The sequence below is a fragment of the Notolabrus celidotus genome, chromosome 21 (genome assembly GCF_009762535.1).
Source record: "Notolabrus celidotus isolate fNotCel1 chromosome 21, fNotCel1.pri, whole genome shotgun sequence".
Lineage (NCBI taxonomy): Eukaryota > Metazoa > Chordata > Actinopteri > Labriformes > Labridae > Notolabrus > Notolabrus celidotus.
The window spans coordinates 2878751-2904276 of NC_048292.1; the positions used below are offsets into that span (position 1 = coordinate 2878751).

The following is a 25526-nucleotide window of genomic DNA, read 5'->3' on the forward strand; positions in this document are numbered from 1 at the left end:
AATGTCAAAATAAGCAAAACATGTTGGCCATGAACTCTGAATGCGTCAATAAAGAGAGGTAATTCATACATTAATTATTGTTCGGCCTAAAACAAAAATAAAACATTCAAAAAGTGACAGTTTATTTAATTAAATAGGCAATACATAAAATATGGGTAAAAAAAAAAAGTGAGAGTGGAATATTCTTGATAACGGTGATAATCTCCCGAGTGTCCCTGAAGCCAGCACCACACACAGCACTCCCACAGTCCCTCGCGCTTCCTTTTCCAGCAGCGCGTGAGATCATGGCGGACGTGGTCGCGGAGCAGGTCGCGGACCTGAAACCAGTCCAGGACCGGGATCTGAACGGGGAGGCGGAGGACAGGGAAGAGGCAGACCCCGTGGAGGAGACAGCGAAGAAGAAGAAGAGGAAGAAGAAGAAGAGCAAGTCTGCAGCAGCAGGTGAGGCTGACCGGGCCAGTTTAAGGCTAACAAGCTAGCAGAGCTAATGTTACTTATTGGAGAGACGTCAAGCTCGCGACGCTGCGTGATGACGAACACAGAGGAGACCGGAAGTCTCTTTCAGAATAAGGGTCTCCAAGTCCTCGCTTATGGGGAAGATTTTGTTGATTTACAGAAAAAAATATAATAATAATAATATTTAAAAAATTAGTCGTTCAAGATCTTAAAAATGTCGTTTCGTTTGATGAGATTTTGAGATGAGGATGACATTTCTATATTTAAAAAAATATGTATTTTATTTGCAACTTTTTAAATCAATAAGACAAAACTAATACAATCATACAGGGACTCAGACATATTAAATTAAATAAAACTGATAATGTTAAAAATGAAATGAATAAATTAAATATATAAATAAGAGGATGATATTTCTAAGGTAGTAAATGCAGATTTATTAAACGAATAATCCACCAAAACTGATATTTTATCATAATTAGACGTGCAATAATAAATTTTTAAGCCAGGTTTTACTCGGATTGGCTTAAAAATTAGGATAAGATTATTATTTATTAAAGGGTTCAACTATAAAATGTTAATTAAATGCAGCTGACAGAGTTTTGAATCAATAATCTGTGTGTTCCTGAGTTTAATGGCCTAATAGATCTATAGAATAGAAATCAAATCATGTTAATCATCAATTGAGTGCCTTTGTAAAGCTTTGACATGAGTTAAATGCAAGCGGCAGCCTCTGGTCTAAAAATATGAGTCCAATGTAGATGTGTTAAAAACTGCAGTCCATCGAGTGTCCACTTGAGGCTGGCTGTGGAAGTACAGGAAACCACATACACACCAATTCAAAGAAGCCAATCTTTACAGCAGAAATAAACATGTTTACATTCTGGTTCAAAAGACCAGTGTAGTCTGGATAGTTCATTTCTCGATCAGCACACACTGTAGGGGGGGTGAATTTTATTCTAACCCAGCAATTTAGAAGATATTGAGATAACGAGTCTTCCAATGAGAGGCACAGCTGACTTGATTGACAGGCGGGAACACTGTAGCTGTTGGCGAGGAGGCTCAAAGCCTGCCTCTTTACGTCACAATCGCTCGACAGCAGCAATATGGCTGCCGCCGCCGATTGGCCTCAAAACAGCTCTTCAGAAACAGATGGGTGACGTCACGGATACTACGTCCAGATTTTATACAGTCTATGGTTTTACTTCGATCGGCTCATAAACCAGGATGAGATTATTATTTATTAAAGGGCTCAATAATAAAAAGGTTAATTAAATGCAACTGATTGAGTTTTTGAGCAGTAATCGGTTTGTTCCTGAGTTTAGTGGTTAAAAAATCTGAAATAGAAATAAAAAACAGAAATAAAATCAAGTTAAAAGTCTATTGAATGCCTTATTAAAGCTTTAATCTGAGTTATGACACATTTTTCCGAATAGTGACACTTATTTTGAAAGTCCAACCGGAAGCTATGCTCTGTGGCGCATTGAGCTTGACGCTGATCCTTATTAGCCATGCGGGTTGAGAGCAGTGTGGACGGAGGAGCTGTCAGGCCTCATGAAACACGCCGGGCTGTGGTCAGATCCACGTCCAGGAGCAGTGTCATGACCCGCAGCTGACGTCATGATCAATTAACGGGTTAATTAAGATAAAATCACAGCAGCACGGGGAGCTGGCTGCTGCTCTGAGGAACAGTTTGTCTTGCTGACTGTTTTGACCCTCAGCCAAGTTTGACTGTTTCGTAATTCCTCCCTCTGCTGGAGTTATTATGTAAGAAAAAGAAGAACACAAAGGAGGATTTCTCTTTAAATCAACCACAACAATAACATCATCAACCCACATTAAAGAAGACCTTTAACTGAGGGGGTTAAAATCACATGTTCCTACTGTAACTCAGGGAACAAGTATGTCTCTCAGAACCATCATTTAAACCTTACTGAACTAAAGATTGAACTGATTTTGGTTTTTTATTTTTCTGGCTCAGTTTTAGAAAACAAACTGTCTGATTCTTTTAGAAGCTCCACTTCCTGCAACCACATTAAAGTCATTTTTCAGAGATACTGTTAAACATCAAACCCCAATTTAACCCTTTACCTGCCCGGTGTGGCGGCACACTTAAAAATTAAGGCCTGCCTCAAATAGAAGCCTGTATGCATTTACTGTGCATCTAGTTATCTTTGCGATGAAGTGCTACATTTTACTTCCACTCACTTTACCTTATAACTTTAATTAAGAACCCAGGCCTTTATTTGAGACAGGCTTCTACTGGAGACAAGCTTTCAAAATATAGGTCTACGTTTTTAATTTTGAATAGAACGTTGGCACAATGAAGACCAAAGAGTTTTTGTAGTGCAAACCTGATTCAGGTCTACATTCCTTATGCCGTTAGGCATTTAATTTCAAGTTGGTCAGTGAGTTTAGGATTTAGGATCATAAGCACACATCAATGTACAGCTTTAGGAGTATTAGCAAATCCTCCACACATACATGGAATGATTTCTGCAGTTCTTTAAAAAGTTTTGTGTCAGGAGGCTGTTGGCCTAGCGGTCTAATTGCCCTTTTCGGAGCCGGCGCTCAATTGAGGACCGTTTTTTTGTGTTTCGACTGCGAGTGAACCGGCTCCTGGCCAGGAAAATTGGTTCCAGAGCGGCTCCAACTCTTTGCTGGTCTAGAACCGCAAACCGCTTACGTCAGGGGCGAGGGGCGGGGTTGCCGTGATCAAAAACACAAACCAGGGGCGCTGGTGGCTGTCTGTCTTTGTCTGTCCAATGAAGGCAAAAGAGCCCAAAAATATAACTTAAAAAAAAACACAAACCAAACGTGTTTCCTCCATCGTCCTGCAGCGAACAAATCAAAGAGACTAATGGATTCAAAGGCAAAGCAGCCTCTGCCGAGGAGACAGGCTGCCGTTGTCCGCCATCGTTGTTGTTGTGAGGGAAAGTTCTCGTAGCACTGCTGGGAGAAGCGGTCAGGTAAATCCGACGTCATGGCGTGCCTCTTCCACAGGCTCGAGTGGTTGGAAAAACAAACGGGTGCCGTGTTGGTTCGAGAGTTCAACCAGCTCCGGACCAGCGCGAGCACCAGCCCAGAAATACAACCCGGTTCGCGTTGGTCGAAAAGAGGTCTAAGTGGCCCCACATACAGAGGCTACAGTCCTGATCACAGACCTCACTGGTTTGACTCGCGGCCTCAACCATTTGCTGCATTAAGATTCCAAGTTTTGCCCAAATAAGGGCATGACTGTCTTGATGGACAGGCGGGAACACTGAAGCTGTTAGCGAAGAGGCAATGCAGGAGTGTACTTCTTATTTGTTGTGTGAAGTAGAGCTCAGCGGTTGAATCATGCGCCCCATGTATAGAGGAGATATTCCTTACAGCACATGACACTTCCCTGTCCACATCATCCCAGTTCCCTCCTCTCTTCACCACCCTGTCCTCTAAACCTTTATACTTACTGACACTGATCCATGACGGTCTCAGTTAAGACCTGCATGAGGATCACTCACCTGCGGTCTGTAGAGCTGCTTCATTGAGACGATGATGTCGTTGTAAGACTGAATGTTTCCAGCTTCCCCCTCAGCACTTTGCTGCCTGTGCTGACTCAGCAGAACTCCTCCTCTGCTGCTGCTGGTTGTTTATCACTCTGTGTGTGTGTGTCCTCGTCATCATTGTTGTTGTTGTTGTTGTTGTTGTTGTTGTTGATGATGACGATGTGTTGCTTGCAGGCCCTGAGGCGGAGGCTGACGGAGTGGCTGATGTGACCAAACAGCTGGAGAAGCAGGCCATAGAAGACAAAGAGAAGGAGGAGGATGGAGAGGAAGGTCAGTGTCTTTACATCGTGTGTGTGTGTGTGTGTTGATGCATCTCAGGTGTGTGTGTGTGTTGATTCATCTCAGGTAGAGTGTGTGACAGCGTGTGTGTTTACCTTCACAGACGGAGAGGACGGAGAGAACTCTGCAGGGAAGAAGAAGAAGAAGAAAAAGAAGAAGAAAGGACGTAAGTGTTTATATTTTCATGTGTTTGTTTCTCACTTCATCGCTGTGTGAATGTTTGAAAACGTCACCGCGATAAAGACCGACTGAGTCTGTCCTCAGCTGAAGGGTGACATGTCGCCTCTCTTGTCCTGATTCAACCCGTCACTGGAGACATCTGTTCCTCCGTCTGATCGCGTCTGTCTTCTCCTTCCAGCCAAGACTCAGACTGATCCCCCATCTGTGCCCATCTGTGACTTACACCCCAGTGGAGTGTTCCCCATCGGACAGGAGTGTGAATACCCCACCGTACAGGATGGGTAAAAGAACCACAGACACACACACACACACACACACACTCCTTAATCTTTCCTTGTGTTTGTGCAGCTTCTGTACATGACGGCTCATTAATCCTGCTGCAGATAAACCTGCTCTGCTCCCCGGGAGGCTCAAACTCGTCCTCTACTTCTAGTTCTCTTCTTTGCAGAGTTCATGGACAGAATCAGGGGCTCTTTATGTCTCTTTTTGTCCTCCTTTTAAGCATTTTGTGACCTCTGACCTGCAGCTTTCACACACACAACATGTAGATAATAACATCAGGTCACATATAAAGTCTTAAAGTGACAGTTTAACGCTCACAGTGTTTGTTATAACCTCTTTAAGTCTGAATTAAAGCAACACACACGGTTGGTGTTGACTTTGCCTCACTGCAGATGATTTTATTGACCCTGATCAGCTGATCGTGTCCACAGATGACTCACACTGTGCTGATGTTATCATATTATAAAACCAGCTCCTGCCTGCAGTTTAACACATCTACCATCACCTGTGGTAAAGACAAACTCTTAACTTGTGTTGTTGTTGTGTTTCTCCTCCAGGCGCAGCGCGGTGTGGCGCACCACAGTGGAGGAGAGGAGGGTGATGGACAAAGCCAACGAGGAGGTGTGGAACGACTTCAGACAGGCAGCCGAGGCCCACAGACAGGTCCGCCAGCACGTCCGCGGCTTCTTGAAACCCGGGATGACCATGATCGAGATCTGGTGAGGCCGCCTTCATCACCGCCGTCCAGCAGCTGTCATTGTGTAGAAGATAGATGTGCTGACTGGAGAGACTGCAGGAGATACAACTGAAATACATGCAGCTCAAAGATCAGGCTTCATCTTGTGTCAGAACAATCATTAGAACGATGCAAACACGCAGACTAGAAACATACTTTTTTTTATCTTAGTATAGCTGATTTTTTTGGAGATATCCCAAATACATGTCCATCAATCTGCTTAACAATGGTAGAAAAGGGACCCCTCTCATAACTCATTCTCTTGCCGGGGGAATGATCGGGGTTTGAAGTGTCCTTCACCAGTAGATTCTTAGTTTGGTGAGAACATTGCAACAAGAGGAGCTGATGGCTAATTCAGAGTCTCTATGCCAGCCAGTCAATTTCAAAATAAGACACCTTGCACAAACTCAAGCTACATCACATCCTATAGATGAGAAAAACAGAACATCCATGTATCTACAATCCATGTTGACCGAAACAAGACCTTAAGTTGTTAACTTTGTCTGACCGCAACAAAACAACAAAGTTGAACAATTTTAACACATTTAAACCTGCAAGAAATACAACTTTGTAGTCATGTAGCAAACTCAGCAACACTCAAAACACAAAAGTAAAGGAATAACTTAATAAAAGAAAGTAAATTAAGAACAGAGAGGTGAAGTAATCTGCTGTCAGTACAGAGAGAGAGAACAACATACTGAGTCCAGCTGCTCCACAATTTAAATATGGTTCCACTGCAGTAAGGTGCGCACCATCGTACAGAGCGAAACTGTCACATGCTTCCTGGGTTAACAAATTTTGAAAGTCCCCCAAAAATGTGTGAAGTTAAGTCCAAAACTCAAAAAAAGATTAACACTTAATCAAAGTAAGATCAGATTTTAAGCACTTCTTAAAGTATTCAGCACTGAGTTTAGTTTCAGAGGCTCGTATACGTTTCTATTTCCTCTTTAACTCCTCATTCTGTTCTTCTCTCTCCTCAGTGAGCGGCTGGAGGACTGCTCTCGTAAGCTGATAAAGGAGGACAAACTGAACGCCGGCCTGGCTTTCCCCACCGGCTGCTCCCTCAACCATTGTGCTGCCCACTACACTCCCAACGCCGGGGACACCACGGTCCTGCAGTACGACGACGTCTGCAAGATCGACTTCGGCACGCACATCAACGGTACGACGGGAGCTCTGTGAGATCTGTGCTGATGTTTAACGGCGGTGCGTTCAGGGACTCGAGATTTACGATTCAAGCTAATTAAACTTATAACTCATGTTGCATCACGCTGCACGGCCGGGTCAGTGTTTCAACATGGAGTCACAGCTTTGATTCATGGTGCTGCTTTCTAACAGAGCAGCTAACGATGACATTTAGATGTGACTCATAACACCACTCTGTGATTACCAGAAACAAATGTCTGCTTTAAAGACACAAACATGAAGACAGCACCGGAAAGTCGGGTCTTTGAAGTGGTTTTCTGAAATGTCACGCTCGTCTAGCTCAACACAAACACGTTACATCATTACTATGATGCTTTAAATGACTGGTGGTTACACACATTCAGAGTTCTCAAGTCAAATATCATCAAAATGTCACAAGAGAGCGTTTATTAAAACCTTTTCGACTCCCTGAAGCATCATGAAATCTTCTGAAAATGTTGAAACTAGATCTGCTTCACTGATAATCTGCTCTCAGAGGTTTGACCTGAGACAAACAGCATCACTTTAAACTCTAAAAACAAACTGAGCTGGTAGAAACATCGACTGAAAGATGTCTCCTTCTTCCTTTTGTCTGTTCTCAGGGCGAATCATTGACTGTGCCTTCACTGTCACATTTAATCCAAAGTACGACAAGCTGCTGGAGGCTGTGAGAGACGCCACCAATACTGGAATCAAAGTACGACACACACACACAAAAACACACACAGATCACTCTTACGTGTTTGATCTTCTTGGCTCCTGAAGCTGATGATGATGATGTCGTTGGTTTGTTGCAGAATGCAGGTATTGATGTGCGTCTGTGCGACGTCGGAGAGGCGATCCAGGAGGTGATGGAGTCCTACGAGGTCGAGCTCGACGGCAAAACATACCAAGGTAATCTTTCATCACTGACAGGATGTTTTCTGACTCTTAGGATTAATTGTCTAAGTATTTCATCCTAGTGAGCACATCAAATCAAATACTGATCACCTTTAGTATGAGGTTTTACCACACCCCACTCTCAGGTGTTCAGGGAGGCTGTATCTAAGACTTCTTGTTCCTTGTCTTCCAGTGAAGCCAATCCGAAACCTGAACGGTCACTCGATCGGTCAGTACAGAATACACGCAGGGAAGACGGTGCCCATCGTTAAAGGAGGAGAAGCAACGAGGATGGAGGTGAGTCATTAAGCCCACAATCGCTCTGATATGTGAAAATGTTTGTTCTAAATCTGCATGCTCAGACTTTTGCTCTCTCTCTTTCTTTCCTAAAGGAAGGAGAAGTTTATGCCATTGAGACGTTCGGCAGCACAGGTAAAGGTGTGGTCCACGATGACATGGAGTGTTCTCACTACATGAAGAACTTTGATGTTGGCCACGTCCCAATCAGGTCCGTTTCTTATTTATCAAAGATTTAAGACTTAATAATCTCAAAGCATGTGTCTGATTTTCTGCATCAAACACGTGAATTTCAGTCTAACATATCAGATTCTACTTCCCTCTTCCTCCCCAGGCTCCCCAGAGCCAAACACCTCCTGAACGTCATCAACGAGAACTTCGGCACGCTGGCGTTCTGCCGCCGCTGGCTGGACCGCCTGGGCGAGAGCAAGTACCTGATGGCCCTGAAGAACCTGTGCGACCTGGGCATCGTGGACCCGTACCCTCCCCTCTGCGACACCAAGGGCTGCTACACGGCTCAGTTCGAGCACACCATCCTGCTCAGGCCCACCTGCAAAGAGGTGGTGAGCCGGGGAGACGACTACTGACACCCCAACCTCACCAAAAACACCACAACACCCCCTTCACCTCCACCCAGGTCCTGTTAGCAAACTCTTCCTCCAGAGAAACAGCAGAAAAAGAGCTTCTAAAAACAGGACGATGCCGTCTCAGAAACTCTGAGGGATGCCAAATGTTACCGTATTCTACCCACAATGCACCACTCACAGCTCGCACGGAAGAAGAACTGGCTTTCTGAGTTTTCTTTCATCACTCACAGCTAAAGAAATCCTTAAAAAAGCCTCAACTGTTTCCTGCAGGAGGAAGGATTGTAGATGTCCTTCAGCGTCCTGTGGACCTCATTTTACAACCCATCACAAGGTTAACTGTCAGACAGTTCCACGTTTATTTAAGCTGCCTCTGAATCTAAAGCACCCCCAGCGATCATGAGATGGTGGTCGTGGAAACCCTCCCTTTACCTCCCTTTCATTTTCAACATTTCTACGGCTCCACTCTGAGCCTCCAGTGCTTTAGTGCTCGAGTTAAATTAAGCACAACAGCTACTGAGGAGTTAAAGACGTGGTTGTGCCGATGCATGGCCGGAAACCTCTGCAGAGGACGAATCCTTAAATTTAAAAAGCATGGGGTGTCGTAGTAATAAAAGCCGTCTACATGCAGGCACCGTGCATCTGCTGCAGCTGTGTGTTTGGCTTCTGTCGCTACAGGAGGGAACTCTGCACTTTGGCCCTGTAGTCATTGTTTCTTTGATATTTGTAAAATATCTTTGGAATGGTTGCTGCCAATGTTTGTTCCCGATTGAAATGCTTCATTTTGAACTCCCGGAAATGTTTTTGTAAGAAAAAAATAAAGATTAAAATGATTTTGCTCATTGTAAGGTGTCCTCTTCTGGTGTCTCTTTAATGCAGCTCAAAATATGTAATCTCAAGAGTTTACTGAGATAAATCAGATCAGTTAATGTACTTTTTATTTCTCTTGATCATCTGGTGTAAAACTTAAATGTCCTACTCTGGGATCTACTGGCTACTTTTGCCAAAATACTGAGTTTTCTTCACAGGGCTATAAAAAGTGAAAACTTTAAATTAATCCAAACCCTTAAAGGAAGAAATAACTGATAATATTTGAGCAGCACAGCTTTAAAAAGAGAAGCCTATGAGGAAACCTCTTCATCTGCTTTGGGGTGTGAGGACTAATGTTACAGGCTAAAGCTTATGTGTAGTCGAATTTAAGCTAGCAGCAGTAAACTCATAAATCACACTAAAGTCTGTTCTTTGCTCGTAAGCTGTGTTCATATTAAACACTTTTAACTTTAATAACTGAGCTTTAAGAGAGTCACACTGATTTTACCACCTGTGGACATCGAGCAAGTTCAGCTGTTTGTCCTTTTCTCTGATATATTTAGAGTTAAACTGCTGCTAGCTAAAATGCTAACTTCGTATTTGACCTGATGTACCAAAGTTAGCATCGTCTAACAACTTCCATGTCACTCTGCTAATAAAGTTAATTTGTATTTTTCACTAAAATGATAAAATAATAGATTATTTTTTGCTTAACAGGGAAATTATTTTTAAAAATTGAGTAGTCCAGCTTTTTTTTTAGATAAATACTTTAAAATATTAATTTATCTTTTAGCCAACAGTTGAAGAATCTGTCGTCAGTTTGGACAGTTTTTAGAACAAAACTTGCAGTTATAAATAAACCATTAATTAAACTAAGGTAGAAAATGAATAGGTCAAATAAATATATCAAAAAAACGTCTACTAGATTACAGTGGAACAACTTGTTAGCTTAAGTTCAGACATGCTAAATATCTCCATAAGTCCTCAAACATTTATGTATTGATTTTAAGGTACAACAGTTAAAATTTCCCCAGGAAAACTTAAATATATATATTTTTTGTATCACTTTGTGTTTTAATTGTTTATCTGTAATGGTTTTGAGGTTGAGTGTGTGTTTATTATTTGTGTTTTATGAATGAATGCTTGTACAGACTGATGAAATGATGATGAAAATGTCCTTGCTAAGGACAATAAAAGACTATCTATCTATCTAATACAGTGAATTGGTATTTTTCACTAAAATAATAAAAAAAGAGATTATTTTTTACTTAAAAGGGAAATTATTAAAAAAAATTAAGTGGTGAAAGTTTTTTTGTATAAATACTTTTAAACATTAATTTATCTTTTAGCCAACGGTTGAAGAATCTGTTGTCAGTTTGGACAGTTAGAAGGACAAAACGAGCTGTTTTAACCGACATTTTGGATTTATTTATTTAATTATTTTATTATACACATTTTATATTATTATTTTATGCCGTTTTAAACAAACCATGAATTAAACTAAAGTAGAAAATGAATATGTCAAATAAATAAATCAAAAAACCGTCTGCCATATTACAGTGAAACAACTTGTTAGCTTAAGTTCAGACATGCTACAACTACATGTTTCGGTTTCATCAGGTCATAAGTCTTCAAACATTTACATTCATTATTATTTTAATGTACATCAGTTATAATGTTCCCAGGAAAACTGAAATATGTATATATTTGTGTTTTCATTGTTTATCTGGAATGGTTGTGAGGTTGGGTAGGTGTTTTTTATTTATGTTTCATGTATGAATGCTTGGACAGACTGTGGGAACAATTTTCCTTGCTAAGGACAATAATGGTCTATCTGTCTATTTGTATTAGATAAGGATCTTTGTAAAGACATTTTGAAAGGCATCATAATGTTGGCTAGTTTAGTAGCTATAAACCATCCTGTATGAAATAAAAACAATGAAGGCTCAGGCATCTTTTGTAGAAAAATGAAAAAATATTCTCATTTATTGAGGTAATTTTCTCTAGAAAAAATTGAGGTAACAATTTGCATAGTATAACTTTCATAAATTTACACACACTCACACACAAACACACACACATCCATGGAGTAGTAACCAAAAAATGCCAACAATGTGTCACAACATCAGTCAATGGAGGAAAAAACCAGTTTGAAGTGTGCTTTGAGTTCCTCTGATGGTTCCGTCAGAGGGGACATGGTTCAGGCGGAAAATAAATTCATCTTTCTTTTTTTTTTTTACAACGTCTCCAGTATGGAGATAAATATCACAATCTGTATACACTGCAGACATCCGGTATAATATGGATCTTGTACTGAACAGAATGTAAATAAAATACAGTATATACACTCGCCGACTTCAAGGTGGGAGAACAGTGAAATGTGTCTTTTTCTGCTGGTGGTTTTTGAACAATCAGTGTTTGTATAAAACCTTTAAAACAGTCGATGGCCTCCTTTCTAAAGCCTCTGAGAAGGATTGTATAAAAATACATTCATAATCTAAATGCTGGTGTGAGTGGGACTGCAGCTGAGCAGGCTCCACTTTGCTGAATCAACATGGACTATAAAAATATATCTCCTGTCTCAACAAAAGGGCACTTTTCTAGAACACGAGTATGTCTCCGGTGGGTTGGGGTTGGTTCACGCTGAAGAGAATTACATTCTGGAGCAGAGAGGTGGCAGCATTCAGCTTGAGAGAAAAAAAACACTGGAAACTTTCCCCCCACTCAGTCAGAGGAAAGAAAATATAAACCCAGCAAATGTTGAACCGTTTTGGAAATGCTGAGAAGTCTTTCCATTCACTTCTCCCGAGGCTTTGGCTTTGAGGTCTGCCAACTTTTCCCTGACAGACCCAGGAGTACTTCAGAGTGAAAAATGCATTTCATGCTCTCCTCGTTCCACACATACGAACCAAAGTGAAAATACGACGCTGATAACCTAATCTGTAGAAATTAGTGCATTCCTGGCAGGAAAGTGTTAAAAAGTTCTCCTGTGTAGAAAACAGGGAGGCCATGTTACTAGCTGAGAATTTAAAAACCCTACATCCAGTTCTGTGACGACTATCTAAAGTGACTGAGAACAGTTGATTCAAAACAAACAGCATTTACAATCATGGATCCACCAGGTAGGCAGACGTGAGAACACCTGTCCGACCTGTAGAGGACACTTAAAGTGGTGTCGGTCACAGTCTGTTGGCTGCTACTGAGACACATCTTGGCTGATACTTTCTATTTTTTTTATAAAATACAAACTGTACACAAATCACAAATGTCACCTTTCTTTTTAAAAAATACCTACATATAAACAGCATATACAAAAAGTTCACAAAGCAGAACCAGGTTTAAAAAGAGTCCTTCCTCTCTTTTCTTTTCCTTATTTAGAAAAATAGACTAAAAAAAACGCCCGTCCTCCCCGGATCAAAATGCCCAAAGACAGAGAGAAAGAGCGAAGGTGGGGCTGTGCCGATATCTTCTCGAGGAGGAGGAGGTGGAGGAGGTGGAGGGAGGGGGGTTGTGGTCCTATAGCGGCCGGTCTTTGTCCTGAGTAACTCGCTGTGTGTAGAAGAGGATGTAGGCCTGAGCGCGACAGACCTCGTCCACTGAACACACGTTCAGTTTAGAGTCATTACAGTGAACCCAAAAGCCTGCGGGAGAAAAAAACGACGAATCAGTTCATGTGACCACAAGTTCAGAATCAAAGAAGAATCAACACGTCCGTCTTTAAGGGTAAACACCGCTCAATAAAGGCTGGTTTATACTTCTGTGTTGATCCAACGCAGCAGTGGTCGACGCAGACTTGAGCTCTACTTGTGCGCCGATGTGTCCGTGTCGCGCAGCAATACTCAGTGTGGTCTCTCCAGGGTTCCCACTCTTTCAGGACATTTCCAGTGATGATCAAGCTGGTATGACAGTCTAAATTTAGGTCCTAAATAGTCTAATATGTTCCTCTCAGTGGAAGTCTACATTGAAAGACGTGCAGTCTATGGCTATCCATGAAATCATCTCTTACATGCTTGAAAATTATGGTAAATTGATTATAGAATAATGCAACCACAGATGTAAAGCACTTCACTTTATTAGTGCAAACAAGTAACAATGATGGCCAACTCTCATCTCAGCTTTCACTTCCCTCAAAAAATATTAAATTAGCAAAGTAAAAAAAACAAAAGAGCCAGCACAGGACTCTGGAAGCGGCCTCACTGAAATAAATAATAATAATGATAATCAGAGGATCAGTGCATCAATGACCTAAATAGAACTGAATGACAAAAATGGCCACAAGTGGTTTTTTAACCTTGTAAGGTCGCACACAGTCATGTTGGAATAATTTTCCAGGACATTTGACTTTTTCTCCCATTTTCCAGGTGTTTTCCAGTACTGGAAAACTGGTCAACTGTTTTCCAGGTTTTCCAGGACGAGTGGGAACCCTGTCTCTCTGATGGTTGGGACGTCTGTTTCCGTTTTCTGTTTCTGTTTTCTGTTTTCTTTATCACAATGACTCCAAGCGTCTTATGTTCATTTACAGCTGATACATGTTGCTGTCGATGTGCGACGATTCTGGAAGTGCTGAAAATGCAGGAAGTAAAATGCAGCCGAGTGGACCAATCACAGGGCTTGCGGTCTGTGTCCATTCGAGGGGTGGTTACATTTTGGAGGAAGCGTGCGTCGGCTACGTGTGTAGGCCTCCGCGTAGGTACGGGGGCTACGCGTGAAGGATACGCCGTCGATTCAACGCAGAAGTATAAACCAGGATGAAGTCAGTTTGATACTGGATTTAGGTTTGATGAAATGCAAGCATCAATCCCTCCTACATTCCTAGACTATTCACTTTATAGTTTTGTGCACAAATCATGTCTTTTAAAAGATATATACACATTTTCACACTTAATGGTAAATTTAAGTCTGCAGACTCTGGAGCCAGAAGATATTAGACTATATTTGGATGGACTGTATTCTATAAAACCCTTTCTGTAGTCCTCTGAACACTCAGTTCTTCTATGTTATACGTCACCTTCAGGGTGATGCCATCCCTTAGTAGGACAAGGTTAAACTGTGTATTTTAGATGATGAAATACAACCAGGACGCTAAAAACATCTTCAAAAATATACGTTTTTTAAGCTCCTAATCTCCTCTGTCAAGTTTCTGATTTTTAAAACCCACCCGAGGAACTTTGGTTTCAGAGTCAGCTGCCTACAAGCCAAGGACAAGTCCAAAGAGGGACCACAAAACCTCATAGTAAAGTGAATAAGATGTCTAATGTAGAGGTGTCCTTGAATGCATCATTAGGGAGAGTATTCAGACGTTGTATTAAAACTCAGCAGTGGTTAAATTTAGATTTTTAATCCACAATAAATAATCTGAAGCAGATTTTCTTATTAAAACAAACTAAAGGGATGTCTGCTGATTGGTTAAGACATCTCTCCACTTGATGAAGGTTTCAGAGATCTTCATCACTGGATCTAAACTCCTCACTCACCTCCTTCTGTGTTGTAGCAGTACGAGGTGTAGTGGCCAGAACCGAAGCCCTTCCCATGATGCATCACCACAGCGGAGAGGTCGTAGAGGAAGTGCTTAGGGCGCGGTGAGCCCGTAGAGCCGGGGCTGCTGGGACTGGAGCAGGCGGGCGGGACTTTGGGTGAGGGGTCTCTGCAGCAGTACGGCTCCATGTTGAGGAGCTGGTCGAAGCTGACGTGGACTCCGATCTTCTCCCGGTGGTTTCGCCCAGACCACCTGAGGAAGAAGAACCAGTCAGTATCAGATCATTCCCAGTGGGTTCACTCTCATGTTGTGTTTTTAAAAGTGGAAAACTCATCACATGTCATGAGTCAGCTGATAAAAATGAGATCTTGGCTCTTATTTTTGGCTACAGGCTGTTTTCTTTGCCGGGGAGTAAATCTAGAGACAGATTTATCTCTCATTAAACAAACATCAGTTTTAATAACAGTTTGTGTTTTGGTTTCAGAAATAAAAACATGGCAGCCAGAGGAAGTCGTGCTTTTCTCACACAGCACCGTCCTGCTTTGAAAAATGGCCCCAGAGCGATCTGAGGGTCGAGCTGCTGCTGCCACACAAATCACCCAGAGGTCACCAGAGGTCACTAGAGGTCGCTTTCCTACCTGAAGCGTTTGAGGTGAAGCCGGAGGACCTGAGGCAGTTTGTGGACCATCAGCTGTTTTTGTGCTTCTGTCAGGATGACCGGTTTGGAGGAGCTCCGCCTTCGAGCAGCTGTGAAGAAGAAGAGGAGGAGGAGAGGGTTAACAGTCGAAAGGAGTTTCAGGAACTTTACCCCTGTCAATTAATCAATACTCGATTAATTGTTGACATCCCTAGTTTGAAATAGTTTGATAAAACTACTGGAGGAAACAGAAAAGAGACCTGACACAGATTCAATCATATTACTGTGATCCTGTCTTTCCCTCTTTTTCCTCTCTCTGCCTGGTTAAAGTTACTAACCATAGACCTTTCTGGAGTCCCTGAGCTTCCTTTTCTCAACTACTACTATCCGTCTCTCCACTATCAACACTCTCTCTCACTTCATCTCCCTCTATCCCTCTCTCCAACACGGTCTATGCAGATGTGTGTCTAACATGAGTCTGGTCCTGCTGGAGGTTTCTGCCTGTTAAAGGAAGTTTGTCCTTGCCACTGTGACTTGCTAAATGCTGCAAAGTGCTCTGCTCATGGTGGATTAAGATGAAGTCAGACTGAGTCCTGTCTGTAAGATGGGACTGGATGTTATCCGGTCTTGATGTTGGGTCTTTGTTATTATTAGAACATAGAGTACGGTCTAGACCTGCTCTGTTTGGAAAGAGTCTGAGGATAATGTTTGATTGATTATTGCAGGTTTCAAGTCTCTAAATTATAACTGCTCTGATATTATAAAACTCAGAAATGAGATACACTCACTGAAGGCTTTAAACCTTCTCTTTGACTCTAGGGAACGTTCCTGAAGAAAGCCCCTTTAACCCCCCTCCTCTGCTGACTGGTGAAATGTGTGTGTAATCACTCTACTCACAGTTACACTGGTCACAGGCATAGATGTTCCCCTCCAGAGCTTCAGTCTCTGTGAACTTGGCCAGCATCTCAGTCAGATGGCACGACACCTGAGCGGCCGACTCCCTGCTGTTACTGTGATAGCGCTCAGGGAACTCCAGAGACAGATCCCAGAACGGCTCCACAGTGTTGGAGCGATGATCGCAGGCCAGACACGTCACCTGCAGAGAGGAAGAGGAGGAAGAGGAGGAAGAGGAGGAGGGGACGGTTTATCAACATGTGATATCACTCCTATTTTCCTTCATTCGCACACACATCACAAACTGCTACCTGCAGCAGTTTATCAGCAGGCGCTCACACAGTCTGAGTCTGTGCTTGTGTTAACGGCTTCAGACCGAGATGCCCCAAAAACCCGTTTGCAGACACACAGCCCTCTCTGTTCAGTACGAGCAGGTGTCTCAGTGTGTGTGTGTGTGTGTGCGCGTGTGTGTGTTCAGCCTCTGCAAGCGGAGGATAATCTCTCTCCTCCATCAGCTGCGAGATTTAACGCTGAACTCAAGGTTTAACTGCTTGTTGGCTGGGATCAGATCAAGCTCCATCAATGCTAGGCTCCAACTTATTCAGTTCAAGGTCATTCATCGATTGCACTTCTCCAAAACTCAGTTAAACAGAATCTTTCCCTCCATCTCTGCCACATGTGACAGGAGTAAATCTGAGTATGGGACCCTGGTTCGTCTTTTTTGGTCATGTCCTAAACTTAAAGCCTTTTGGGTTCATATTTTCCAGCTTTATAGCAACATGCATGACAATCATTTGTCCCCTGACGGCCTCTCTGTAATATCAGGTTGCTCTAGCTATGTCTTGACTCTCCCCTCTGCGACACAGCAGGCCCTGAGGTTTGGTTGTAGGGAAAAGAGTAATTTTAAGAGAGTGGACGATCATTAAATATCTGATGAGGATATTTTGAAATCTTAATTAAAACTAAACTAGTTTGCATTCCCAGGAACTCCCTCTGTGTTTCAACAGCTGTGTAAACTCCACAAACACTGACACGTTCAGCTGAAGGTCTCCAGTTTACAGGGTCACTTTTAGAACCGGAACACCGGGAGGAGAGACGCATTCACGGTGGGCTGAGAGAAGACTACTGTTACAAGCTGCTAAATCAAGAGAATCACAGCTTCTTCTTTTGAAAAGTACACACACATACAAAAAAGATAGAACAAATAAAAACAAATGAAAGGAAGAGAAATCAAGTGAATCACAGATGGAAAAAACAATGACTGTGAATGTTTTTTGGAAAAATTTGAAACAAAAAAAAATTGACAAAAAAAATTGAAAAAAACAAATCTTTGAAAAAAAAAATTTGACAAAAAAAAAAAAAAAAAAAAAACGATTTTTTTTGGGGGGGGGAAATTAAAATTTTGAAGAAATTTTTTTTGAATTTTTTTTTTGATTTTTTTTTTTTTTTTGAAAAAACAAAATGAAAAAAAAAATTGGGCAAAAAAGTTTACCCGGAGAATCACAGCTTCTTCTTTTGAAAAGTACTCACACACACAAAAAAGATAGAACAAATAAAAACTAATGAAAGAAAGAGAAATCAAGTGAATCACAGATGTGTGTGATGTTATTGTGGACGGAGGGCGGAATAAAAACACTGCGGTTAATCTACCAATCAGACACGTTCAGCATTGCAGGCCACGCCCCCCAGAAAGAAAAAAAAAGTTGAACTGCTTGTTCATATGCAGTGAAAGCATTAAACCAGGTCTCTCAAGAAAGAGATATACACACTGGAGAACAAGCTGAAGTTGATGTTTCTTAGGCTGAAATGAGTCTTTTTGCACGTTTGGGTGAAAATCAATCTACTACCAAACACATAACTGAAATGAAACACCAGAAGAAGGATTACACTTTTAAAAATGTGGTTTTTGCACTCAAATAGAGGGAATTCCTCTGAGTGCATGCTCTTAAAATGTGGTTTTAAGCACAGTTTGAGTTTATACCTCCTCAAGGAGCACTGGTGCAATCAATAACAAAGATATTTTGCAGGAATTATGAGCAGGAAGTTGATCTGATCTGGAGTCTGGCTTCTATTAAAAACACTCTTTCCATTCTCAACTAATCTTATCATCTATTAATGTCATAAATACTCACAATAATTTCCTCTAACCCTGTTTCTGCAAACTCTATCCATGAAGCTGCTCTCTGTTGCTGCTTCTTATCATTAATATCTCTGTGAATGTAATCACAAAGCCCTTTTATTAAGATCAATTATTCATCCAGCTCCAGGAAGAGCTGCTCAGCGCTCAGGCAGAGCTCCTCCAAGGTCTCATTTAATCCGACCACAACAAAACAGATTAGTGTGACGTGTTAGAAATAAAATCATAAAGTCCTCCTGCTGAAGAACCAGAGAATAAAAGTTATTTAAGGAGATGTGTTTGAACTTTTGGCACAGTGTCAAAGCCGGATGCTTAACCTCCACTTAAGAATTGAAAGAATTGAGAAAGTGTGGCATGAATAATTTAAACACGGACGATTTAATCCAGAATGAATTAGTGATGCTCTTCAGTCAGAGCGGAGGACAGGGGCTGAAGTATCGATGCAGACAGAGTGAGGGCGGTGGAGCGAGAGAGCAAATCAGATACAGCTGAGAGAGTAAAGGTCACAGCAGGTGTGTGTGTGTGTGTGTGTGTGTGTGTGTGTGTGTGTGTGTGTGTGTGTGTGTGTGTGTGTGTGTGTCCTACCTGGCTGAGCAGCTGGCCATGAAAGATGGTGTTGACCACGCTGAGCACCTGCTTGATGAGTCTCTTCTGCGTCTGAGGGACTCCGGCGCTGGTGGTGTGTTTCCCGGTGCTCTCCAGCTCGTGCTGCACCTTGTCGAGCAGCTCGCACAGGAACTCCTGCGCGTCCTGCTGAGCGTATCCCCTGAACGCCGGGATCAGCTGCCACACCGAGTGGAGCATGGCGAAAGGCGAGACCAGCGCCCACTTCCCCGACCACATGACCTGAAACAAGGTGTGCAGCTCGTGGCAGAGGGAGATGTGCTTGGAGCTGGGCTCTTTGGGTTGGATTAACTCCATGCTGCGGGTCCTCGAGGCCCCGCCGCTCAGCCCCGCCCCGGACCCCGAGCTGGCCTGGGGTCCCTTCCTCATCACCAGAGGGGACTGGGACGAGGTCTTTCCTGTCAGCTGGCCGTGGACAGCGGAGGCCAGCAGCTCCAGCGCCTGGGTCAGATCCAGGCGCAGGAAGCACTCCCTGAAAACATGCAGGTGGCTCAGAACCTGCAGGATGGAGTTCATGTAGCACGTGTTGCCTAAGTTCCTCAGGCCGGTCACTCCAGGAGTGACCGTGGGACGCCGTTTGAAAGGGGAGCCGCCCTGTCTGGTGCTCTGCTTGCGGCGAGCAGGAGTCGGAGCAGAGCGGGGGGTTGCTGAGGGAGTCTTGGGCTTAGATTTGGTGACAGAGGACTGGCTCCTGGTCCTGGGAGTAGGTTGGACCTTTTTAGTCCTTACAGATCTCCTGGGTGTAGCAGTGACGGGGCTTCGAGTCCTCGGCCTGTGGGGGACTGATGGGGGCTCAGGGGGTTTTATCTTGTTGCGTGCTCTCGTTGTTGGTGTCGTGATCGCGGCATCGGCTACTTTCTGGCTCTTCCGCCTCAGACGCCGACTCTTCCTGATGGGGGCGTTCTCCAGCTCCTCCTGTAGCTGCCTCTTCAGAGCCCGCCTCCTCTCCCTCGCCTCCCTTTTCTGCTCCTCCTCCTCCTCCCTCCGTCTCTCCTCCTCCTCCCTCTTCCTTCCACAATCAGTCAGTCCAAACCAGAAGCGAAAAATGCGTCCCATCAGCGCCCTGCGGCGATGCCAAAGTGCAGTAAACATCCTGTCCTCGTCCCTAAGCTGCAGCTCTCGGGCGCCGCACGGCATGACGGCATCGGGAGCCGCGCTGGCAGAGCGGAGGGTGCGCCCGCTGCGGGTGGTGACCTCATAGCGCTGGCTCTGGATGGCGCTGAGCGTACTACGAAGCAGCTTCAGGTCTCCTGTGGCGTTATCGTTCAGCACGTAGTCGTCGCACAGATAGCAAAACACATAAAGTTCATTAACCTCGATCGCCAGCGGGTGGTGCTGCTGCTGGAAGTGTTGCAGAGCGTGTTCCTCGATGTAGCGCCCGCACGCCACGTGAGCGCAGCCCAGGCAGGCCCAGATCGACTCGGAGGTGTTGCAGTCCACGCAGTGCCACTTCTGGGGGTTGAGGATGGAGTGGTCCGGGGCGAGCCGCAGCCGCCCCACATGCTTACACCTGTCCATTACACACACCGGCCCGCCGAGCTGGCTGCGTCAGTCAACAACTGACTCTACGTGTGCGAGTCTGAGTGTGCGTCAACGTGTCACAACAGCTTCATATCACCATGGTTATCATGGTGAGCTGAGAAATGGGACCGTCCCAAGGCATGGTGGTGACTGGAGGGGGGAGAGAACACACGTGGTTAGACCAGGTGAATTAAAGGATAAAGATAAAGGGAGTCAGATCTTAAAGTTTTAAAGAAAACAATAACATCTCAAAGTCACTGTGACCGTGTTTTATGAGGCTGGAGCTACACACAGTAAACTGAGCCCATAACATATCCTAACAGACACCCAGGCCAGCACTAAAACATCTGTATCATAAACATGACTGCAGTGAGTGCTGCCAGAAACACAGAGAGGTGTGGAAGTGATCATGGACTGTGAACTTGAATGTGAACACATCAAAAAGTCAAACCTTGGAGCTTCTCCAGAGACATAAGAGAAATAAAAGCTCAGCAGGAACGACGGATGAAGCTGGGGTGAACAAACGGTGACTTATTCTCCTCGATCACATCTTTCAGAGTGGAGGAAAACTGAGGAGTGAGAAGATTTATCTCCTGATGAAAATCAAATCTTTGTTTTTAAAGCTTCTGCAGCGGAGAAGAAAAGTAACGTCCAAATTCTACCAGATCCGTGTCCGGTCTGTCTCTGATCTGATAGGTTTCTATTCTTGTCAATCAGGTCAGAGCCCTCCGGATCAGATACACAAGACTTCTATTTTTGCCGGATGCCAGAGCACAACACATCAATCTCAACAGAGCAGATGGAGCGGGACAGGAAGTCAGGTTTCACCAAAACAAAATGAAAACATCCGGTTAATTTTCAGAATAAAACACTCTGTGTTATCACCAGATCGTATTTCACTTAACTACAACAACAAACCAAAGTCATGATGAGCGGAGCCAGGCCTGGAGTCTACAGGTCAGAGGTTTTCAGAGGACCAGAAAGACAACATGGATGAGGAGAGGAGGAGGAGAAAACCTCTGTCACATGACTCCAGCTGGACTGCAGCGGATCTGAGACGGACTGGACACGGATCTGGTGGAAGTCCCGTGTTAGAGGACATTAAACTTAGAGACTTCAGAGTTCTGAGAGGAGCTTTAAGTAAAAGTAGAATATCTAGATCGGGGTCCCCAAACTCCCAAAATAGCTGCGCCTGAGGTGGTTTTAGGTTCCTCACTGCGCTGGGAATACACCAACAGGCCAGTCTGCTACTGGGCAAAATTGAACAACACTTATGTGCACATGTTGCTGTCTACTCTTGGGTCATCATGTGGCAACGAAGACAAGCTTTATTAAAACAGTGTCTAATTGCATGAATTTATTTAAAATGTTAACACTATTTTTGTTAATGTTTAAGAATTATGGATAAAATCAGCGAGTTTTTTTGTTTGTTTTAGGAAGGTACTTTGTGACGCCCACTTTTGGAAGCACTGATCTAGATCAGGGGTTCCCAAAGTGTGGGTCAGGACCCCCTGGAGGGGTCGTAAGTCACAAATGGGGGGTTGTGAGATGTCTTCTAGAATGTTTTTTTTTAAGTTATCTAAAAATAGTACATTTAACCCATTATAGTAAAAAATGATGAATTAAATAGTAGGTAACCTTGAAATAAAACATTGAAAATAGAAAATGTACCTTTCTTTTTGCCAGATGACAATAAGGATACCTTTATGCCATGCTCATATGGGTAGGTTAATTTTCTGCAGACCAGCTAAATGAAGCCACATTAGAACACTTTGAGGGGGTGCTGGTGGCCTAGCGGTCTAATCGCCCTACGTGTAGAGGAAACAGTCCTCGCCGCAGGTCGCTGGTTCGACTCCCAGCCGGTCGACCATTTACTGCATGTCTTTCCCCACTCTCATTTCCTGTCTCTCTCCAGCTGTCCTATCCAATAAAAGGCAAAAATGCCCAAAAATATAACTTAAAAAAAAAATAAAAAACACTTTGAGGTGCAGTTGGGGTCGAGAGTCTTTGGCACTTGTATTTTGGGGGTCGGGATGAAAAGTTTGGAGACGCCTGATCTAGATCATATTCATACTTATATTATATCTAACTAGCATTTGTGAAAACCTTTGCACCCTCATTAAAAGCTCTCCCTCTCTTTGAGTCTGCAGGAGGGGGCGGGGGACTACTAGATTAATCAGAGTCAACAGTGACTATCGAATAGTTTCCCTGCTCGTTGAGAAAAGAATAAGTAGTGTTAAGTCTATAGCAGTGTCATTTGTTGTCTTTGCCTTAGTTCAACAAGTTGAGGTCAAAGTAAGAGTTTGTTTGTCCCTGAATGTTGGAGTGGGCGTGTTTATGAAGTCAGAGTTCATCAGCCTAGTCTGCCCTGTGTGAGCAGATACTGTGATATAAATACAACCTCACATGGCAGAGGTCCAGGACGAGCTGTGTGGGGTTGATCACTAACCTGAAGTCCTGTAGTAAAACATTAAATCTCTGAAGGGCAGCTCGAGCAATAAAAGGCTGAAGGACAGAAACGTGGCACTATAATTAATGTCCACATCAGCACGGAGCTAGGATTAAATATAGTTACCTCTCAGGAAAGAGCTTTAAAGACACATTGATGTATTTAAGTACATGAACTATCTTAAAGGAGAGTAACAGAGAGGAGCTCTCAGAGAGGAGCTCTCAGAGAGGAGCTCTCACAGAGGAGCTCTCACAGAGGAGCTCTCAGAGAGGAGCTGCTCAGAGAGGAGCTCTCAGAGAGGAGCTCTCACAGAGGAGCTCTCAGAGAGGAGCTGCTCAGAGAGGAGCTCTCACAGAGGAGCTCTCACAGAGGAGCTCTCAGAGAGGAGCTGCTCAGAGAGGAGGTCTCACAGAGGAGCTCTCAGAGAGGAGTTCTCAGAGAGGAGCTCTCAGAGAGGAGCTCTCACAGAGGAGCTCTCAGAGAGGAGCTCTCACAGAGGAGCTCTCAGAGAGGAGCTGCTCAGAGAGGAGCTCTCACAGAGGAGCTCTCAGAGAGGAGCTGCTCAGAGAGGAGCTCTCAGAGAGTTCTCAGAGAGGAGTCCTCACAGAGGAGCTCTCAGAGAGGAGCTCTCACAGAGGAGCTCTCAGAGAGGAGTTCTCAGAGAGGAGCTCTCAGAGAGGAGCTGCTCAGAGAGGAGCTCTCAGAGAGGAGTTCTCAGAGAGGAGTTCTCAGAGAGGAGCTCTCACAGAGGAGCTCTCACAGAGGAGCTGCTCAGAGAGGAGCTCTCAGAGAGTTCTCAGAGAGGAGTCCTCACAGAGGAGCTCTCAGAGAGGAGCTCTCAGAGAGGAGTTCTCAGAGAGGAGCTCTCACAGAGGAGTCCTCACAGAGGAGCTCTCAGAGAGGAGTTCTCACAGAGGAGCTCTCACAGAGGAGTTGTGAGAGAGGAGCTCTCAGAGTTGTGAGAGAGCTGCTCAGGAGTTTGTCTCAGAAGTTTTATCAGCAGGTTAGCGCGCTTTGCTCGGTTTGTCCTTGTGCTGCATGCTGCTCACAGCTGAACCTCACCATAACACTTCTTTAAAACATCAGAATTAACGCCAAATTCATCCTGTTACACTGAAACAAGCTCCACTAAATGAATGCAACATGTTCAAACTGTCCAAACTGCTCAACTTTTAAATAACAGCTATGGTTAGCATGCTAGCGTGTAATTGATACAGCAGATGGGATTATAAAGCAGTAAAATCAAACACAAAGACATTCAAAACAAAAAGAATATGAAGAGATAATGTAGCGAATTTACTATAAGGTATTTAAAGCAGAAATAAATCTCCCCTCGTGCTCCCTCTGTGTGTTTATTGTGTGTATTAAAGAGATTAGTGATCCTAGCTGCTCAGCTAACATTAGCCTAGCATGCTACACAGCTAGCATATCTTTGATAATCCAACAAGTTCGAGCTCCAGCCGGAGGTCAGAACCCGGCCTTTAACCCGCCTTTACCCCCTGATATCCGGCCTGTTCAACAACCAACACATGAGCCATCAGCTGCTGAGTTTAACTCTGAGTATAAAAGCCTGTGTGTGTAAAGAAAGCAGCATACCGAGCCTCTCCTTCACGGCAGGAACTCCTCTGATTCTGAAGGGATCGCCATCTTGTCCCTGTCGCGTGGTGTGGGCTCGAGCGCGTCCCCGATCCGTGACGTTGTTGTTATTATTGCTGCTGCTGTTGTTGTTGTTGTTGTTCTTGAATGTCACAGATTTTCCACTGAAACTCTGTCAACATACCCAAAGTTGTATCAAAGTCAACCTGTTGTTTACTTGTTTTTGTATCAGACAGTAAAATGTTTATTTAACAACAGTTTAGGATGTGTTTAATGTTCCCGACAGCTTCTTAAATGGGTTTAAGATGCACCCAGAAGTCCTGTTGAATCAAAGTGTCAAGTTTTTTATGCACAACCAAAAAAAAAAGTCCTGAAACTAAATCACTGCTTTGCACTAATAAAACACCAGCTGCCTAATACTGCTTCACATCACTAGAGGGGAGTGTTGCACCATTTTACAATCATGCATCAAGACTCAGATTTATTGCTGAACACTTCTACAATTACACACAGTGATGGACAAATCACTTCAATACATGTGTCAAAGTAAATTCAAAGCTTGATCCGTAAGGCAACTGGACTGGTTGAAATTTTTGAAGACGTTTCACCTCTCCTCCGAAAGGCTTCTTCAGTTCTGACCAGACTGGGGAAGAGCTAGAGCAGGGGTTCCCAGAGTGTGGGTCAGGACCTTTGGGAGTATATTAGGTAATCTCATTTGTACACATTCACACACTGCTGGATAACAGCTGGAGCAATTTGGGGTTCAATGTCTTGCTCAAGGACACTTCGGCATGTGACTGACAGAGCTGGGATTGAACCGCCAACCTTCCTAATGATAGACTCAAAACTTGTACCAGAGTACAACACTCAAGTTCATTTACTTTGCTTCTGTCCACTACTGCAGACACATACTTTTTTGTGGTGCTTCAGTGCAAAACTACAAACACATCATAACA

The 25526-nt window shown here is 43.6% G+C and overlaps 2 protein-coding genes across 2 annotated transcripts; one reads left to right on the plus strand and one right to left on the minus strand.

The window, feature by feature from the left end:
* The first annotated feature begins 228 nt into the window (after nucleotides 1–228).
* On the plus strand, nucleotides 229–9274 carry metap2a (methionyl aminopeptidase 2a). The gene is made up of 11 exons (XM_034673831.1): nucleotides 229–441; nucleotides 4179–4274; nucleotides 4387–4449; nucleotides 4642–4744; nucleotides 5303–5464; nucleotides 6462–6643; nucleotides 7269–7363; nucleotides 7464–7560; nucleotides 7739–7842; nucleotides 7938–8053; nucleotides 8177–9274. Exons 1-11 carry the CDS (start codon nucleotides 285–287, stop codon nucleotides 8427–8429), a joined length of 1428 nt encoding a protein of 475 aa, XP_034529722.1. The 5' UTR covers nucleotides 229–284; the 3' UTR covers nucleotides 8430–9274.
* Nucleotides 9275–11189: 1915 nt separating this feature from the next.
* usp44 (ubiquitin specific peptidase 44) lies at nucleotides 11190–24660 on the minus strand. Its single transcript, XM_034673647.1, has 6 exons — nucleotides 24571–24660; nucleotides 18966–20675; nucleotides 16247–16445; nucleotides 15351–15459; nucleotides 14711–14964; nucleotides 11190–12877 (listed from the first exon to the last, which is right to left on the minus strand). The coding sequence occupies exons 2-6, from the start codon at nucleotides 20520–20522 to the stop codon at nucleotides 12753–12755; spliced, it is 2244 nt and encodes a 747-aa protein (XP_034529538.1). The 5' UTR covers nucleotides 20523–20675; nucleotides 24571–24660; the 3' UTR covers nucleotides 11190–12752.
* Between the last annotated feature and the right edge of the window lie 866 nt (nucleotides 24661–25526).